The sequence below is a fragment of the Mustela lutreola genome, chromosome 1 (genome assembly GCF_030435805.1).
Source record: "Mustela lutreola isolate mMusLut2 chromosome 1, mMusLut2.pri, whole genome shotgun sequence".
NCBI classification, from domain to species: domain Eukaryota; kingdom Metazoa; phylum Chordata; class Mammalia; order Carnivora; family Mustelidae; genus Mustela; species Mustela lutreola.
Window position 1 is genome coordinate 14,987,410 of NC_081290.1, and position 19,914 is coordinate 15,007,323.

Below are 19,914 nucleotides of genomic sequence, written 5' to 3' on the forward strand. Positions count from 1 at the left end.
TTTTCTAAAACTTTTTTTTAATTTTTAATTTTTTATAAACATATGATACATTTTTATCCCCAGGGGTAGAGGTCTGTGAATCACCAGGTTTACACACTTCACAGCACTCACCATAGCATATACCCTCCCCAATGTCCATAACCCCACTGCCCTCTCCCAAACCCCCTCCCCACTGCAACCCTCAGTTTGTTTTGTGAGATTAAGGGTCACTTATGGTTTGTCTCATCTGGTTTCATTTATTCTTCTCCTACCCACTTAAGCCCCCATGTTGCATCTCCACTTCCTCATATCAGGGAGATCATATGATAGTTGTAAAGTTTTGATTTCTCTTTATATAACTAGTATTACACAGACTGTTAACTTAGTAAGACATATATGTTTGCATATGTTATGTGAAATAAAACAATGGATAATAAGGTTTAAATGCATATAACTTCTATAACACATAGAAAATTTATTTCAATTGTGATCCTAATGTCCTTGGTTTTAATAATTTCATCTTATATTTTCTAAGATTTTATTTATTTGACAGAGAGAGACAGTGAGAGAGGGAACACAAGCAGGGGGAGTGGGAAAGGGAGAAGCAGGCTCCCCAAGGAGCAGGGAGCCCATTGCGGGTCTTGATCCCAGGACCCTGGGATCATGGCCTGAACCAAGGGAAGGAAGACGCTTAAGGACTGAGCCACCCAGGCACCCCATCACCTTATATTTTGGTATAAGAGTATTGTAACACATTTCTCAGTCTATCAGGTATTACTACTTTAGTACTCCAGCTTCACACTTACAGATAGAAACTTTTTTTCTTTTCTTTTCTTTTTCTTTTTTTTTTTTCCCCCCCAAATTGGTAGCATTTCAAGGTAGTGGTTCTTGAAGTAGTATAAGGAAGAAGCTTCAGTACCTCTGACTAGGGATAACTCAGTTTCCCTTTTGGGTCCATATGCCATGCTCATTCAAACTGGTTCAGCTGCCTGGGGGGCCAGGTAGATCACGTGGAATGGGCATAATCGGCTGGAAGGATGATCATCTGTGACCCAGGTCTGAAGCAGTTTGACAGCTTGACGACTCAACATCCCATAAGCTAGTTTAACTTGGGCCCGGGGAGGGAGAGCAGTAGATAAACCTGTTGAAATACAAACACTGTGTGTGTGTATCTGTGAGTGCATGTGTGTACACGTAGTCTTTCATGGCTTCCTTTTGTAATAATGATATTCGGGCTGCCATTCTGGCAGTTCCAAATATTTTAGTATTTCCAACCATAATTGAGGTCTACATTTCAAAAATGTAGCTGATAGTTCTGTAAGAAGCACATTATAGACTATGGTTATTTGTAAGTAGAAGATATTTGGGGGAATGCAGTGGACAGTTAACTCTAGCAACAACCCTGAGAGCTGCTATAATTTTCTTGGCTTAGTTATGCGTGTGTGGATTTATTTCCTAATTGAACTTGCAATTTGGATTACAGATTTCAGTTAATATCACACCAAAAAATTCTTAGAAACTTGGGGATAGCTTATTTCTGTTTAATGTAAATTATTTGTTAATTGCTTCATAATAGCTTTCCTGAAGAAAATACATTATGTTTAGTCACAAATTTATGGCAGCTTAATCCCCAAATTGAGAGCCTTTAAAGGAGTGACATAGTCCTTAGTTTTCCGTGGACTTTCATTTTTTTTCTTTTTCCTTTTACTAATTCTTTTCTTTTATTCTTATTTGACAAAAAAGAGCACTTAGAGTAATGACTTGTTTACGTACTATTGCTATAATTGTTCTCCACATGTTTATTCAAAATCACTTGTTCTTACGCATCCAAAGAGTGTTTTCATTAAATTATAACTCTTGTATTCATGAGGAATACTTAATTTAATTTCAGCTATGTAAGAAATACGCACTTTATAAAGACTATGAAAATAGTGATACTTTTTTATACATTTGACTCAGTTTTGTGTTCTTTTTCTTTCAGTGAATTTATTGGATTCACGTACTGTCATGGGGGACTTGGGATGGATTGCTTTTCCGAAAAATGGGGTAAGCCTTTATTATATTTTCCCAACAATTTAAGCTACCTGAGTGGACATCATGTTAAATGTCAAAAATGAAAATTAACTGAAAATGTTTTGATTTGCTATTATCCTGGTTATATTGACTAGGAAATAAAGATTAACATGTCAATGACCAGTGTTGATTCAAGCACAATTTATTTTGTATTTTATTCACTACATTAGGGAATGAAGATGATATAAGAAATTCCTTTATATTTTACTGAGATTAAAAGTTTCTTAGGCAATCAAGTAGGTAATCAGAGTTTTCTTTCAGTTCTTAAATTTTTCTTCAGTGAAAACTCTCAGAAAGCTGTTTCATTGGAAGATTTTTATAATCAGCAGTTGTTTTTGCTAGTAATTTATTTTACTGGTATACATTAGAAATAATGTGTTTTAGGTAAAATTAAGTAAAACTACAGTCTTAATACATGGATTAAATTAAAAAGTATTTGATTATCTTCTGTTCAATTAAAAGTATACTATATTATCAGATGGAATATTAATATAAGTAAAATAGTGTGACATAAAATCATTATATTACACAGAAAATAATAACTATTGCATGACTTTTATTAAAACAATATATTTTGAGAGATTTTTATTTATATATAACTTTACTATTTACCTATTTTATAATTTTCAGACTCAAACTACCTAAATTCATTATAGAACTATATTGTGGCAAGGACAAATAGTATTTTTCAATACTCTATTTTGAGAAAATAATTTAAATGTTTTGAATATTTAAAACTTTATAGTATAGTGTATATAAGTAATGCATTTAGAAAATTATTCACAGAAATAGTAGTTCCTATGACTTCCAAAGTTAATTTTGGGTTATTAAGTAATCTAACATTGTCATAACCCTACTAGTCAAGACTTATTTATTTATTTTTTTTGCATTTGAGGAACAAAATCAGGTATGTTATTCAGTCCTTTACAGAGTTATTATGGAGGTAAAACAAGTGATATTAATTATTGTGATTCATAATTTATATGCTTATATCCTAATCTCCTAATTCTTTCATTAAGATGGTATTTTGTTTTGGTTGTTAAAAATTATGCATTTAGAGACATACCCTAAATAAAGTATATTAGCAGGTTGTTAAGCTGTTAAGACATAAGTATAAGCCAAAGGGAAAAAGTATAGTACAAAGCAAATATAGCCAGTGCCAACGTAATGGTGTATATTCTCTCAGTCTCTCTTATACCTTTCCTATATTCTTCCTTCTTCGTTTCTGTTTTCCTCTTCGCACTCCTCATCTCAAATTGTTTTTTTTTTTCTTTCATCTGTCATGACCCCTCTACAAGTAGATGGCTCGATAATATCTGTGTATGGGAACCTATAGCTATATTTCGTACTCTGAATTTTTTCACATACCAAACTTGATCTGTTATGTAGATATTTTAAATTGCCCTTTCAGGGATGAAGGCTGATAGGTGCGGTTGAAGTTAATTTTTTAAAAGCCTGAGAAAATTTTTCATAGTCCCTTTGAATTGAGTTTTGTGTTTCTCCTCTTTCTATCCAGGAGTTATTCAGAAAAGGTTTGGCAGAGTCCATCTTTGAGGGTAAATCTGATTTGTAGTTGCTTTTGCAGTTTAAATTTTTGGGGAGATTACCCAATTTTGTACATGAATTTTGTATAAAACACAACTATTTCTGTTGTAGCAACATAGTCCCTCTATATCCAGAATGAGCACTTTTCATTCTAACAACTTTATGCTTTCTTTCTCTTTCCAGTATAATTTTTAGTATACTATTGATTTTGTTTTTAATTTTTTTAATTTTTAAATTTTCAGTTTTTTTTTTTTTTTTTTTTTTTTGGAGAGCAAGTATGTGGGGAGGGTGGATAGGCAGAGAGGCAGAGGGTGAGAGAGAGAATCTTAAGTAGGCTCCCCACTCAGTGCAGTGACTAACACAGGGCTTGATCCCAGAATCCTGAGACCAGGACCTGAGCCAAAATCAAGTAGTCAGGTTGTTAACCCACTGAGCCATGAGGTCCCCCATGTTCAGTTTTTTAAACAATGAGTTTTATCTTCAACATTCTTACAATGTTTTGAGTTATGTTTCTTTGACATAGATATGCCTGATGTTGATATTAAAAAAAAAAAAGTTAAAGTAGAGAAACTCAGTGAATGTGCATTCGCCCCAGGATGTATTTGTCCACACTTGTCCAATGTGTAGAGAACATAGATGTTTTATTTTGTGTTATGTCATTCAAATACAAAATAAAGGAAATTTTAAAATTACAGCTTAAAGAAATGAGTGTTCAAAGTGTAATTAATTCTAATAAGAATTAATATATTACTCTATTGTTAGAAGGTTTTACCATTTATGATTAGGTGATACATAGATCAAAAGTGAGGCCATCAGAAATTTTGGAGTAAGGGCCTCTGCAAATAGTCTTCTCCGTATTAGCCATGAGAAAACTGGCAAATATTGTCAGAATCAATTTTTCAGAACTCCAGAAATTAACCAGTTTTGGAGCAATGCAGGATTATTTATGCAAGAAAAATGATGGAATATTGTTAGAACAGCAGCATTAACTTTAGCATTAAAAAAATTAAAGATTAAATTAGGTTAAAATTTTATTATTTATTGGAACTGGATTTTGTCTTTTTTCTTTCATTCTTTTACTTTATTTTAATAGCTTTAGCATTTTAGGTTCCTTATGTCCTTTCCTGCCTCTCCAGCTGTGAGGTAGCCTTGGAAAACCAAAAACCGGCTGGCGAGGTAAAAAGCAGCAGGCGAGCAGGCACTGGAGAGGCAGAGTGGGACAGGAGATTCTTCAAAGACTTGAGCCCCTGGAGCTGTCATTATTTGATCTGATAGCTTCCTGGAAGACTGTTCTTGTAAGGCTGTCTGGATTTGATCTAACTCAGAGCTCCGCTAGACTGAAAGCCATTATTAAACTAAGTAAATAAGAATATTCTCCTTTTCAGAATATTTTTTGAATTTCAGGCCTTTGGAATGAATATTTTATTTATTTACCCCAAGTCTGCACCTAAGAATTAGGCAAGTATTTAAAAGAAACACTGTTATCCATCCCTTAAAGTCATGCACATGTTCCACACACTTTTTAGAAACAATCACTGCACCTGTGATACTTTTTCTCTGCTTGTCAACTCCTGGGCTTCTTATAACTATCTCATGTTACCATTCTGCAGTGTTTCTACAAGTTGTTTCTGGTTCTGGCATAGAAGAGAACTTCTGTAAATATGTATTAAAATGATAACCTACTTTACTGTTTTAAAATTAATAAAATGGAGCACAAATTCCTGAGATACAGTTTTACATCAAGATTTAAATAGTGGGACTGAGAGTAGAACTTGGCCCCGTGTTGGCACTCAGCAAATATTCTTTCTTTGATCTACTGCATTTCTATTCTCCTTATACCAAGAGATCCAACCGTTTTGGTTTCTTTTTGTTTATTTGATTTGTTTTTGCTTATTTTTCCATATAATTATATCCATTTGAATTCCTTGTCAGCATTAAAGATTGAGATATTCCAAATAAAATCTGAATTTCCAGCTTCTCTGTTTAGTTGGAAGTTTCAGAACCGGAATTAGCAGCCTTCTATAGCCTCAACAGCCCAAAGCTGAATAAAGGTTGCTATTTTGTGAGAGTCAGCAAATTATTTAAGTTGCTAGTCTGTAACGTTAGCAGTATTTTAGAGTCATTTAATACTGTACAATCATTGGAGCACCTGGGTAGCTCAGGATTTAAGTGACCGACTCTTGATTTCAGTTCAGGTGCTGACGTCAGGGTCCAGATATCTAGCGGAGTGGGGCTCAGGGCTCAGAGAGCAGAGTCTGTTTGTCCTTCCACCACCCCCCCCCGACTTGTGTGCCTGCACACGTGTGTGTAGTCTCTCTCTCTATATCAAATAATAAATAAATTATATCTTTAAGAACTGTAGTCATCAGGATTTTCTTTTGTTTCAGGAGGGTCTTTAAAAAAAATCTCTGATTATTACATGCTGAGATAATTTCTTCTAGATAGATTTTGTTTGAGTACTTCCCCTTCATCAGGAAACGTCATTCGAATCAGGGTTTCAGCATGTGCTCTTTAGCCACAGTATGTGAAAGAGACCGTATGTGTATGTGTTATGTGCATGCCCGTCACACACACATACTTCGTGCTAGTAACTTAAGCTCTCCTTCCCTTTTTCAATCTGGACATATCTAGAAGTACTATGTTACAGCAAGGTTTGCTATTTATGCAAATTTCCTGCATGCATTCATTCAACAGGACTTGGAACTTAGTATGTGTCAGTGAGTTTTCTAGGCACAGTGAATATGGCACAGAAGAAAACAAAAGTCCCTGACATTGGAGTTTGAGGCAGCATTATTATTTTTAGAATGAGTAATCAAAGTGTGTTAGAACAATGTGGTAGATGAAATGCTTTCTAGTCCTATCTTTTCTTTCTATAGATGTATAAAAGTGGCAGAGAGGTGACAGTATTTGCTCAAGGTCTCTCTGGTAATTTGTGCCACACTGGGAAGACCACATGTATTGTATTTGGCACATCTGGTATCAGATCACTGTTTCTAATTGTCTTCCTGTGCAAAATACTTCAAGTACATAAATTCATTTAACACTAACAATGACAATGCAAAAAAAGATACTTGGTATTATTCTTATAGATGAGGAAAAGGAGGCTCAGTAAGGGTAAGTGAATTGCCCAAGGTTAGGCAGCTGTAAAAGACTGATTCTATTTCAAGCCCCGCTCTTCCAGGAGACTGATTATTTTAAACCAGAGGCGAAGTCCTCCAAACACTTAGGTCTCCAGAGACATGACTGGGTTCTGGATGGTGCCCAGATTCCTAGTTTATATAAAAGAGGAATTGATGCTGAAAAGGAAATTCACCTGAAAAAAGTTTTAAATGAGCCAGAGTGGGTTGCATTCCATTCATTGCCAGATCATTAGTATTTGAAAAAAATGTATATATAGCACATAGGTGCTCAAAATTATGTTGTGTTTGTTATATTGTGTGTATATAATACACACACATGTAATTATATAGTAGATCATTAAAAGAATGAATTAACTTGACTCCCAGCTGTATCTGTAATTCCTATTGTTTGGGGGACTTCTGTGAATTTTGGCTTTCCTAAGTGCCGGGTGAGGTTGTGTGACTACTATGTCATTTGTCTCACAGTGTTGTTTTTAAGATAAAATAAGATAATGTATTTTAGTGCACCACTTGATCCCTAAACTATCAAAGAAGTAGAGAGGATGTTACTTGATTTAAAAGCTGCTTCCCTATTGCTGTTTCCAGATATATCCAGACAGCAACATTTTGCTAACTAAAAGCGATAACCAGTCATCTATAAGTTTGGCATTTGACTATTGAATGAAGTCAGTAGACTTTAAGAATTTTCATATTTCAACGCCCAGACATGAGACTCAATTCTCCAATCTCATGTTGAATAAATTTAAGGAGAAGGGTTGTAAACTCATTTTTCCCCCAAAACTGGCTTTTAATTGAGAACAGAAACAACAACAACAAAAAATTACAAGCAAAACACAGATTGACTTCTGGCTAATTGATGTAAAATATGCATGGTTACCTTCAATTTTAAATTTTACTGCTTATTTGAGTAATTTCTATTTCCTTCAGAACACCTATCATTAATATTCTATATTGAGGTTCTCAAACCTTTTTGGTTTCAACCTATTAGGAAGACATAATTTAACAGCAATAATGATTCTTTTTTTTAAATTTTTTCTTTAATTTTTATTTTATTTGATTTATTTATTTGACAGATAGAGATCACAAGTAGGCAGACAGGCAGGCAGAGAGAGAGGAGGAAGCAGGCTCCCTGCTGAGCAGAGAGCCCGATGTGGGGCCCAATCCCGGGACCCTGGGATCATGACCTGAGCCGAAGGCAGAGGCTTAACCCACTGAGCCACGCAGGTACCCCAACAGCAATAATGATTCTTAAGAACGGGGTGAGGGATAATAAAGAGGACCTGAGTTTGTCGATTTTATGATGGACTCTTATCCCTGCAGTTTTTCTTTGGTGTTTTCATAAGATTTTACTTTTAAATTCTTGTAAATTGGGATGCCTGGGTGGCTGAGTGGGTTAAGTGTCTTCCTTCGGCTCAGATCATGATCCTGGGGTCCTGGATTGGAGCCCAGCATTGGTCTCCTTCCTCAGAGGAGAGCCTGCTTCTCCCTCTCCCTCCCACTACTGTGCTCTCACTTTCTCTTTCTGACAAGTAGATTAAATCTTAAGAATAAAATAAAATACTTGTAATTTTATAACTATTTTAATTAGACTTTATTAGCTTCACTTTCCCATTAAATGGCCTGTATAGAAGCAAATTCCCCATCTAGACTTTAGGAAAAGATAAGCAAAACCTTCAAGAATGTATTTTTCCTTAAAAGTAAAAGCTATGTTGTATAAATCACTTTTCAATTAAAATGATGAAAATATTTAGAGAATGATGAACAAGCTTCATGGCAATACATTTATCCTAATTTTCTGATTGAATCCTTTGGCTGAATAACAGCAGAACCAATAGACTCTTCTCAGATAACTATCTTCTAGGGGCACCTGGGTGGCTCAGTTAATCATCTGACTCTTGGTTTCAGCAGAGCATGATCTCATGATCACATGATCTCAGGGTTCTGGGATCAAGCCCTGTGTCAGGCTCCAGGCTCAGCAGGGGGTCTGCTTGAGATTCTCTCCCTCCCTCTCTTTCTAATATAAATGAACAAATCTAAAGAATAAAAATAAAATAAAATAAAATAAATATTTTCTCACTTATGGTTTTCTTCTCTCTCCCTTTTTTTTTTCCTTCCCTTAAATATTCAATCTTGTATCCATAGCTTTATCAGCCTATCTGTACACAACCTGAAGATGTATTTTGCTTCCTTTAAATTACACTGAATTTATTTTAGTCATCTTCTGGAGCATTTAATATTGATTAATCTATATACTCTAAGCATAGCTGTAAATAACATTGTTTTCTTAGAAATTTTAACAACTCGTTTTAAGGCTTATTCTCGGGAGAATCAAATTAACGGTCATGATGTTTGTTTAGAGTAGATTGTGCTCTTATGTCTCAGAAATTCCACTATTGCTCTTTTTTTTTTTTTTCCATGTGTTGTTCTTACAAAAGATCACAAGATACACCTGCCTCCCTTGCTTTGGTGGAGCCTGCCATTTCCCCACTGAGTTCTCTGTACTTCCTGGAGCACACAATGGGCAAGCCACACAGTCCCCTGGGTCTCACTTCTGAATTGTCCTGCAAGCTCCTCTTTTATGTTCGCTGTCTTTTCTTTCAGTCAAATAAAGTAAGCTTTATTGTGAAATCTTTTCCTATGCAGATCATAGGGGCTATTAGCATCATTTGCAATAATTTATTCAATTGAGAAAGATTTCAGAATATTGACTTAAGTCATATTTGTAATAAAATAGAGACGGAGTAACCAGATCTCTGCCTGGTGGGAGAAATAACAAGCAATAATCTTCCATTCAAGACACTTCAAAACAGGAGTTTGTGGCTTTTCTTGTTTTAGTGTCACTTTGTTCTATTTTCTGATTTCTTTGAGCTAGAGAACCTGTGTACTTACTTTTGAAGTTGAAAATAACTCAGGTTTAGATTACTTAAAATGGACTGTGAATACATTGTTAGTGTGTTACGTGGATTCACTAGAACCTGGAAGAACTTACACTGGATTTTCTATTCTGATACACAGATTTACCAAAAGTGTGTGTGTGTGTTGGGTGGGGGGGGGGGTTGTGTGTGATTCACTTTCCCCAAAATGAAAAGCAAAGGATGGGAAATATTTGAACACTGATAATCTCTTACATCTTGGTTATAATCAAGGTAAGTTTTGCCAGAATCTTATTTTGGCTTTGCTTTCTGCTGAAGGAGAGGAAAGATAATGACAAGCATTGAGGCCCACACTGAGCATGGAGAGGCTAATAAAGATTAACGTAATGCTGAAGTGGGTAAAAAAGAACACATTAGTGGATATAGAAAAGCACTTTATTTGGACAGTGATAGAAAATAATTCTAAAGGGAATGGATATTATACTATATAATGCAAATGCCAGTATAATGAAAAACAATCCTGTTCCAAAGTAGCTTTGTATTCATTAGTTTTTACAAAAACAAAAAGAACACCCAACCCGTAAGGTAATTAAGATAAATAATTTAAAGAATTCAAGATAGTCATTAAGCATACACTGAAGTTTAGAAGAAACACAATTTTGCATTCAGATTTCCCACATGCAAACTTAGCAATTATGAAGAAAGTTCTTTAAAATGTCCAGCTCTGCCTTGGCATACGAGACAAATGTTGTATTTAGTCTTTGATATATGCAATTATATTGCATGAACTAGCAATAGTCACAGTATATTCTTACAAAGTGGGGTCGAGATATGTTTGTATTATTTATTAGGTATCACTTTATTTGTTCAAAGTCACTGTAGAATATTGTAAATATTTTCTTCTTTAGAAGCTCTCAAAACACATTCCCACATTGTAAGGGACATTCACAAATATACACTGGAGAATGACCTTATCCATGAAATCCTTTTTTTTTTTTTGTTTGTTTGTTTGTTTGTTTTTAAAGATTTTATTTATTTACTTGACAGACAGAGATCACAAGTAGGCAGAGAGGCAGGCAGAGAGAGAGGAAGGGAAGCAGGCTTCCTGCTGAGCAGAGAGCCCGATGTGGGGCTCCATCCCAGGACCTTGGGATCATGACCTGAGCCAAAAGCAGAGGCTTTAACCCACTGAGCCACCCAGGTGCCCCTGAAATCCTTTTGTTAATCCTTCCGCCTTCACCTGCCTGTAATCCCCTAGGTAAAGGCTTCATCCTTCAGACCATAGTTTAAGTTCTACTTCTGCAGGCAAGTATGGCTCCACAACTAATTCTTTTCCTCCCTGTTTACAAATTCGTGCTGTGAAATTTTTCTTCCCTCCATCTCAACCTCTGTCTCTTTTCCCCTCCAGATTGGAGTGTGTATAGCCATGCTAGCCATTCTCAACACCTTGTCTAGTTTTCTGCTGAAATACTTAATTCTTCCCATTCATTCCTTTTTTGATGGATTTTTCCATTGGTCTGTATACCAAGCAGGGAGCATAAATGAAGAGTTTCAGATCATTTCTAAAGAGTCATGTACAAGTTCCTGTCACCTTGCCTGTGATGTGAGACACCTGTGCACACACCTGGATTATTTCCAAATATCGTTTCCACCTGTTTCCTACTGGGTCCGCATGGTTCCCTTTTCCTCATTAGGTATATGAGGATTTCTAGGTTTCTGTCCAGATTTTCTTTGCCAAATGTTGTGGTCCATGTAAAATCTGGGCCTAAAATCCTTTTCCTTCTGAAAAAAAAAAAAAAAAATGTTCTGTTCTCATTGCTATTTGTACCAGTTTCCATATGTGAATATGATGAATTTTTGTTGTTGTTGTTCCCATCTTCCCACTCATTAATGAAGATGTTAAATAAAACTGGGCCTTGAAGAGGTCCCCAGGGTCCAAACACTAGGTATTTTTCGGAGTAGTTTGATTGCTGTTTATCATCATCTTTTTTTTTTTCCTCCTCTCACCATTCTTCAGCTGTTTTCAATTCATGTGACAGTGCTCCCATGCAAGTCAATTTGAATTAATTTTGCAAGCAAAATGCTTTATGGTTCTGAGTACATAATCTCCCTCTCCCACAGAGAAAAAATATAGTGTAATCATGCAGCATTCCTGTTGATTATTTCCATTAAAGGCAGCAGGGGGAGAGAGAATGCGCAAGACTCCTCTTGTGTTTGAAGTTTTTGAGGCTTTTGCTATTCATTGCCTTATTCTTCTCCTCCCTCTGTTTCTCTCCCTCGCTCTCCCTCTCTCTCTCTCTTTTTCCTTTTATGCTGTTCATTGCTTGCACTAATGCAGGAAAGGATGGTCCAGATTGCTCAGCCTGGAATCTCTGTGCTCCGGAGCCTAGCCGCTCGGGTCTTTGTGCTGATACCCCACTACCCTTTCCTCCAAATGAACTAATTTCTCTCTTTTTAACTCCACAAAGGATTCATATAAATTTCTACCTCTCGCGTTTTGTACAAATTGCTTGAACTGCTTCCCCTCCCGCTGTCTGTATAACCTGGCTTACTGTTCATCACATTCTTCAAGACCCAGCTGAAGACACAAGACATGAAACCTTTCATTACCCCCCAGCAGGGTGACCACTTCCTAGGCTGAATCAATAGAGCGCTTATTGTGTATTGAACACACTAAAATTTGGATATTTTAGATTTACCTATTGTTAAGTTTCTCCAGTGTAAAGATCTTTTTGTCTTTACCTCTAGCATGTCCCCTGATGCCTTGGATGTCAATTGATATTCACTGGATCTGTTACTGGTTGATAAATAACTAGGCATCTGAATCTCTAGGAAGTGGTGATTGTTTGGAACCAAAAGACTGCACATATTTGGCTAAAAATAGAATAATGGAAAGCAACATCAAAGGGTTCTAATTCATTCTGTGTCATGCAGCCCTGAGCCAGGATTATTTAATTATGCAATTTATTTTTACCAATAGACTAATATAAACCAAGCACTGAGATTACATTGATAAACAGGACTCAGTTCCTCTCCTATGCAAACAGACAAGTTTGAATGACATCACGTAGAATTGTGAAATATACAACCTGTGCAAACATACACACAACTCTGGGGTCCCTTCACTATTGGGCTCAGTCCAAATGACTAATTTATTTAAATACTGACCTCCTTAGAAGCAGTGTGGTTGACATGGAGACTTTGAAAACAGTTCATCTAGGTGATAAATCTGGCTTCACCCCTTATTACTAATGTGTAGCAAATTGGTTAATCTCTGTATCTCTATTTCCTCATCTATAGATTATGTGTAAGCCTGCCTACTGAACAATATTCTTATAAGGATTAGGATGAGGAAACACTGTAATGGTAGCACGTTGCCTGGCCTTTATCAGTATGTGTGGTTATCTTGGTTTTTGTTTTTATTTTTGTTTTCCCCAGAGATAGTTAGTAACTGATGCACTTATAATGTCATTATGTCTCAATCATTATCTTTACTAAGTATATTTACTTAAAATGTGAAGATGGAAAAATGTGTTTGCTTGTTAAATAAAGCATCAAGATTCTTTATTAATGAAGACTTAAGAGGTTTTACCAGAAGTCACCTGGCCATTTGTGTGGTACACATAGAGAGTTTTCTAAAATATTTTTTTTTCCCATGATGAACAATTCACTTTCCCAAAAACAAAACAGGAATGTGCACTAATTGTAGCAAGAAGTGAAGATTCACAATGAAAGGAGAAAACCATTTATCAAAAGCAGAATGATCATTTTGTAGACTGGTGGGTGCTATGATCTGAATGTTTGTGTCCTCGTCAAAATTCTTGTTGACATCACAGGGCCCCATGTGAGGGTATCAGGAGGTAAGGCCTTTAGGATGTGCTTAGGTCATCAGAATGGAGCCCTCATGAATGGGATTCACGCCCTAATAAAAGATATGCCAGAGAGCTAGCTAGCCCCCTTCTGTTATGTGAGGACACAGTGAGAAGTCCTCATCTGATCATTCCACCACCCAGAACTGTGAGAAATGAATTTCTCCTGTTTATAACCTACCCGCTCTGTGGCTTTTCTGAAATAGCAGTTTGAACAGATTAAGACAGTGGTCTCAAACAAAACTATGAAAGTTTAACACTCTGAAAATTTATAACTCTGAAAAGAGATATATGTATTTTTACTCTAGAGCAGGAGTACAATTTCTACAATACATATGGATTTTATCCAACATTCAGTAATTTTACTGGAGGGGTCTACTTGATTTATTTAAGATTTTAGTGTTATTTTCCCCACCATTCTTGTATTTTGGGCTTCCTTGCAGTGATGGATTACATATCTTTTGGTTCTCATCATTCTTTATATTTAAATTTTAATTGAACTATAGTTGACATATAGTGTTAGATTAGTTTCATCTGCACAACATAGTGATTGAACAATTATACGCATTTTGAAATGCTCGCCACAATAAACGTATTACAGTATTATTGACTGTATTCTCTATGCTGTGTGCATCATTCTTTCTGTAACACAAATATCTCTGTAGCTTCTAGGCTACTTTGGCTGGATATTTCTGTCTACATCTAGTTATTATGAGGAGGCATAAAACTAATAGCATCTTATTAGCTCATTGTTTCCTTAGAGCCCAAGAAAATCACCCTTGTGATTGCTGACCTGGTTCTGAAAGTCCCTGTGCTGCATCTAAAGCCAAGTCTCTTCCTGATGAGCAAGTTGCAGATACAGAAATATAAAAACAAAAGAGGAAGCCCGTATTTACTATCGATTAATATTGTTCCTTTATGTGGGATTTCCTTATATTATTTTAACACATCCAGAATGCTGTTTTGACTGTATAGTGCCAGAGGTTGTGGATCTGAGTTTATTCAGAAAATACATTCTAATTCAGCTTTATTTCTTAGTCGTTGCTCTGGAACACAGATAATGGAAATAATGTTCCTTTGCTCCATGAACGTTGAACTTAACCCTTCATTTATTCCATTCTACATTATATACATCAGGACCGAATAGATGCCAAGGATATTGGAGAAGTGCATTTTATTTTTATTTATTTATTTATTTATTTATTTATTTATTTTTAAGATTTTTATTTATTTATTTGACAGGCAGAGATCCACAATTAGTCAGAGAGGCAGGCAGAGAGAGGAGGAAGCAGGCTCCCTGCTGAGCAGAGAGCCTGATGTGGGGCTCAATTCTAGGACCCTGGGACAATGACCTGAGCCAAAGGCAGAAGCTTTAACCCACTGAGCCACCCAGGAGCCCTGGAGAAGTTCATTTTAAATAGAGGTTTGCATATTTGGGCATGCCTGGACTTTTAGTAGATTTTAACATGCAAGCGTGTTGGAATTCAGTGAATCACAAGCTCTGCTGAGATTATAAATTATTCAAGTAATGCAGGATTACTCAGTTTATGTCAGAAATCCTTCCACTCTGCACTATTAAAGGCATAACAATAAGTATAATCCTGAAACATGAAGTCATTCCATTAAGCAAGATTCTCTGGTTTATTATTTGCTTTCTTTTGATGCCAGACTGAATAATGAGATTTTTGAAGGTGATTAATAGAAATGATGGTATTTGGCATTTATATCGTCTTATAAATTTGGAGTTAATTATATTCTTAAAATATACAGATTGAGGTTGTTATGATAAAAAATCACATATATAATTTCAGCAGTAATATTAGGAAAATTAATATGGTTCCAAAAAGTGCTATTAGTATGTCATTAATCTAGAAGGTGAAAGACAGCTATCAAGTCATCAGCTATTTGATAGTGCTTTCTAGCTAGCCAGCCATCCTTGGTTTTCATGGTACCATTATTTTTTAGTGCACTGAAGTTCATTCCTGATAGCTACATGTTTATTGTGCTGTTCTTTGAAAGTAGAAATGAGTATGAAGATACAATATCATATACTCAATCAGTAAAATATTAAATTAAAAGAATATTTATGCACTCCACTTCCGCAGATGGAAACTTTAGGACAAGTTGTGTAAAAAATAATGAATGAACCATAGGATTTTATAGTTGGGGTTCTTTGTAGTATTGCAGTGTGGTCAGTGTAAGGGGCTATTTAGCCAGAGTGACTCCATCCGGTTAAACAGTGATTTTGTTGTTCATGCAGTAAAACTTAAAGTGACCTTGCCCCCCCCCACCCCACCCCAGGGGAACCTACTTAAAAGCAAGTCTGGGAACCAGTAAAATATGGTCAACCAGTCCCAGATAACAGAGCCCAAATAGGAGGGTGGTCAGGTCAGGTGGAGAGAACAGAGCCCGGATGCAGGGATGAGTCGGGCCGGGTGGAGACAGCCAATCGGTGGGGCGCGCACACTGTCTCCCTCGCTACCAAGGAGTGTGGGCCCCGCCTTTTGGGTGCCAATTCTGGCCAAGGTGCTAGGCTAGTTCAAATGGCTACTATGGGGTGAATTGTTATTCAATTGGCCACCCGTGTGGGACCTAACATGACTGTGCAGCTTTCTCTGTGTGTTACAATCCCATTGGCCACCTGTGTGTGGCCAGGCCCAACCACATGGCCTTTGCTCTATAAAAGTTAGTCTGTGAGGCAGGGAGGGGTCGTGGCCCTCTCTGTAAGGCGCATCCCCGACCAGCCAGTTTGATGGTTGGTTTGATCCTAGATGCTTGGCGAGAAATAAAGCTTTGCTTGACCTTCGCTTTGTATCAGTCTCATTCCCTTGATCATGGACCCATTATTGGGGGAACTTTCAGTCAGATTTCCAATACACTTTAAAGAGTGTTCTTTAAAAATGAATTCATATTGCCTGAAACTGTGAAAACCACCACCACAAAGGCAATGGCAAGAACAGTACAAAAAACAATAATGATAACAATCTGTAAGTTGTTCCAAACTTTAATTATCTCAGTTTACTCATGTAGTAAAAAATGATTGCTGGCAATTTTTGAGATTCTTTTAATGCCTACATTGTATGCTTTTGTTTTTTTTAAGATTTTATTTATTTGACAGACAGAGAGAGAGAGAGATCACAAGTAGGCAGAGCAGAAGGCAGAGAGAGAGAGGGAAACAGGCTCCCTGCTGAGCAGAGAGCTGGATGTCGGGCTCCATCCCAGGACCCTGAGATCACGACCTGAGCCAAAAGCAGGGGCTTAACCCACTGAGCCACCCAGGCACCCCGACATTTTATGCTTTTATAGTTCTGACTTTGAGTAAGGGGTAATAATGTGTACAAAGATATTAGCATTATGAATTAGCTCAAAGTTTGAATTTGTGTATATCTAATGAAGAAATCAATTCTATGGTTCTAGGTGGGGTGGGTAAGTCTGAAAACTGAGGTGTGAATTTGTTGAAGTTTGATAATTTAGGTATTGATTGCTCTGTATTGTTTGGGCCACATCCCTCCCATTCATATGTTAAAATCATAATGTGATGCTTTTAGGGGGTGAGGCATTCAGAAGGTAATTAGGTTGAAAGAGTGGAGCTCAAGGTGAAAATAGTGGCCTTATGAGAGGAGGCAGGGGAGAGAAGTATGTCCTTCTGTCTCTTTGCCCTCTTCCTTCTCTGCCATATGAGAATATAGCAGGAAGGTGTTGATCTATAAGCAGATACTAAGTCTGCTGGAGCCTTGATCTTGGACTTCGCAGCCTCTAGAACTGTGAGAAATAAATATTTGTCGTTGAAGTCACATAGTCTGTGCTATTTGTTATAGAACCTGAACTAAGACAGGTGCCAATTTCTATTTTTCTAAAGGAGTCTTAAGTTATAATGTGGTCAGATCCAGAAGAGTCCATGAGAATCATTGGAGATAGATCCTCCCTCTCTCTTTCTTCCTCTCTGTTTCTCTTTCTTTCTTTTGGTTAAACTATACATTCCATTAAGTGAATATGTATTTATTAAGCAAGACAGACTTTTAGACAAATAAATTAAGGAGGACTGGAACTCCTGAATTGATGTCCAATATTTCTCAAAGTGATATTTTACTGAAGATTGAAACAGGAAATAAATGTGTGAAGCTGAAGGAGTTCTATACTTAAGTAAGTTGGGGAAGTTTAACTTAAATGGAATTAAACATTTAATTTTCTCTACCTGCTGCATTATACTAAGCCTTAAACATGTTAATGGCACTGCAGGTTAACCCACACTTGATCAGGAAACATTTTACCCACTATACTCAGGAACATCTTTGTGAAGAACTTTCAGTGAAACACAGTTGAGGAAACATTTTCTTCAAATAAAGAACTTTTTCTTTTAAAATCTGTCTGAATGCAATGATACAGAGAACTAGTAGTGAAGGAATGTGTTTTTCTCCTTTATCATAATGGCATATGGAACAGTGCCTATGAGCCACTTTCCTACACGTCTGGAAATTTTGTCTAAGCCACCATAATAACAATTAGCTAGTCTGTCACTGAAAATTACAGCCTACTCACAGTTGGATGGGCCACATTAGGCTTATTCTATATTCATATTAAAGAAACACAGTGAGCTCGACATGCAAGCTACTGTAGGAGATTTCAGATCTACTTTTTCCAAGGGTCAATGAAATAAATTCCCTTTTCATTTACATAAATGAGAAACTGAATTATTTATTTAGCTCATGCTTTAATTAAACATCTGTGGAATCTCATCTATTGCCCCTTGATAGGACAGAGAAAGAAACTGCAAAAATCTCACAGAAGTTTCTAGTGACTTCATGTCATGTGAAAATATTGTATCTTATCTAAATCTACTGCATCACACAGGCACAAGTGGATTTTCTAAATAAAACTTTGATTTGAAATTATATGATCTAGCATATAACATTGAAATTATGCCTTTGGACTCAATTTCTTGATGTAGTTGTGGTTTATATATTCATCCACTTGTCCAACAAATATATATCCAACAAATCTTTTGATCTTCTAGAATTATACAGGATACAGAGATGCAACAGACATTGACTTCTTAAAACAGTGTTTCAGTACTGGAGATTATCTGTTATACAATTGAATACATAAAGCAGTTCAAGTCTTGTAAAGGATTTTAACAATGAAATTTGAAACTCTAAAATCAGATAAATAATATTGAAATATTTTTTCAAAATAATGAAGTAGATAATAGTGATATTTTCTGTGGACTTTGGGAAATATAAGGAGTAAATCTTGTATTCAATGATATGTTAGAACTTTACTGAAGAATTTATCAAACCTCAGACATTCAAAAGTATTTTTTTGTTATTGCAGTAAATTGATGTTTTATTTCTCCACTGCCAGGGACAAATTTAAATATCAAGCCGTTTTACAAAATGCCTCTTTTCAAAATGTAAAACTGTTGCTTAGAGTATAACTTGGCTGTATGTGATATTCAGTTAACATTTATTGAAGTGCCTTCTTTAAATAAAGATTAAAATAACTGCTAACAGACCCACATACTGGAATCCAGATGCTGGCTGTGTCAGTTGGTGATTCCAAAATCAGTTTTACTTATTTTTAACTGCAATTTGAATCATTTATAATATTGTAGACAGTTTCTTATCATGTAGTCACAACCACAGCTACAAGGAGATTTTTAAATTTAGCTCATTTTTTTGCATTGGCCTCCTTTTATGAATTAGGTCAAGTAGGTCAATTACTAAATCTTTCTAGGGATGAGAATATTGACTTAACTCATAGGAGAACTCAGAGGGAAATATTAAGCACTTTAAAGGCTTGATATCTTAATATTTCTGAATGTCATAGCTAGCATCATTTGATGTCTGAAGAACATAACAGCTTGCTTTCTTTATTCTACACTGTATGATTGCATCTATGCATGAAATGAAGTGCATATGTAACATGAATAAATAAATAAATAATTTGTAGATGAGTGTTATCTATAAAGCTTATGTAAAAGAAACAAGTAATCATTTTATATGTTTTATATAATAAATTGGCAATTTCAGAAAAAAAAATAGATAGGCAGAATACTCTTTACATGCATGACTTTCTCTTCTATTATCTCAGTCTATTGCTGCATTTAGTAGATTTTCCCCCACAACATATCTCTAAGTGCTTCTTTTACATTCTATAATTTATGTAGGGGAGCATATATGATCAAGCTTACTTACTTCCATCATACGGGAAAGTTTTGTTTCTTCAGTTATCTAAGTCTTAAATACCCTTAGAGCTGTAGTAATCAGATCAAGCATGTGTAGTGACATTAAAATCCGAGGTGGTCATTTCATCTATGCCGATTCCTATTTTTTAAATAATAGTTGTTTTATTAAAAAAAATTAAAATATTTTATTTATTTATATGAGAGAGACAGAGAGTGCATATGAGCTGGAGCAAGAGACCTGGGGAGAGGGA

The 19,914-nt window shown here is 35.9% G+C and overlaps 1 protein-coding gene across 5 annotated transcripts in view; it reads left to right on the forward strand.

Moving 5' to 3' along the window:
* EPHA5 (EPH receptor A5) overlaps positions 1-19,914 on the forward strand; it is a 350,197-nt gene that overhangs the window by 31,567 nt on the left and 298,716 nt on the right. For all 5 annotated transcript variants that reach the window (XM_059160233.1, XM_059160250.1, XM_059160224.1 and 2 more), the window contains exon 2: positions 1,961-2,025. In XM_059160233.1, coding sequence (XP_059016216.1) covers positions 1,961-2,025 — 65 coding nt within the window. The remainder of the gene's footprint in view (positions 1-1,960; positions 2,026-19,914) is intronic.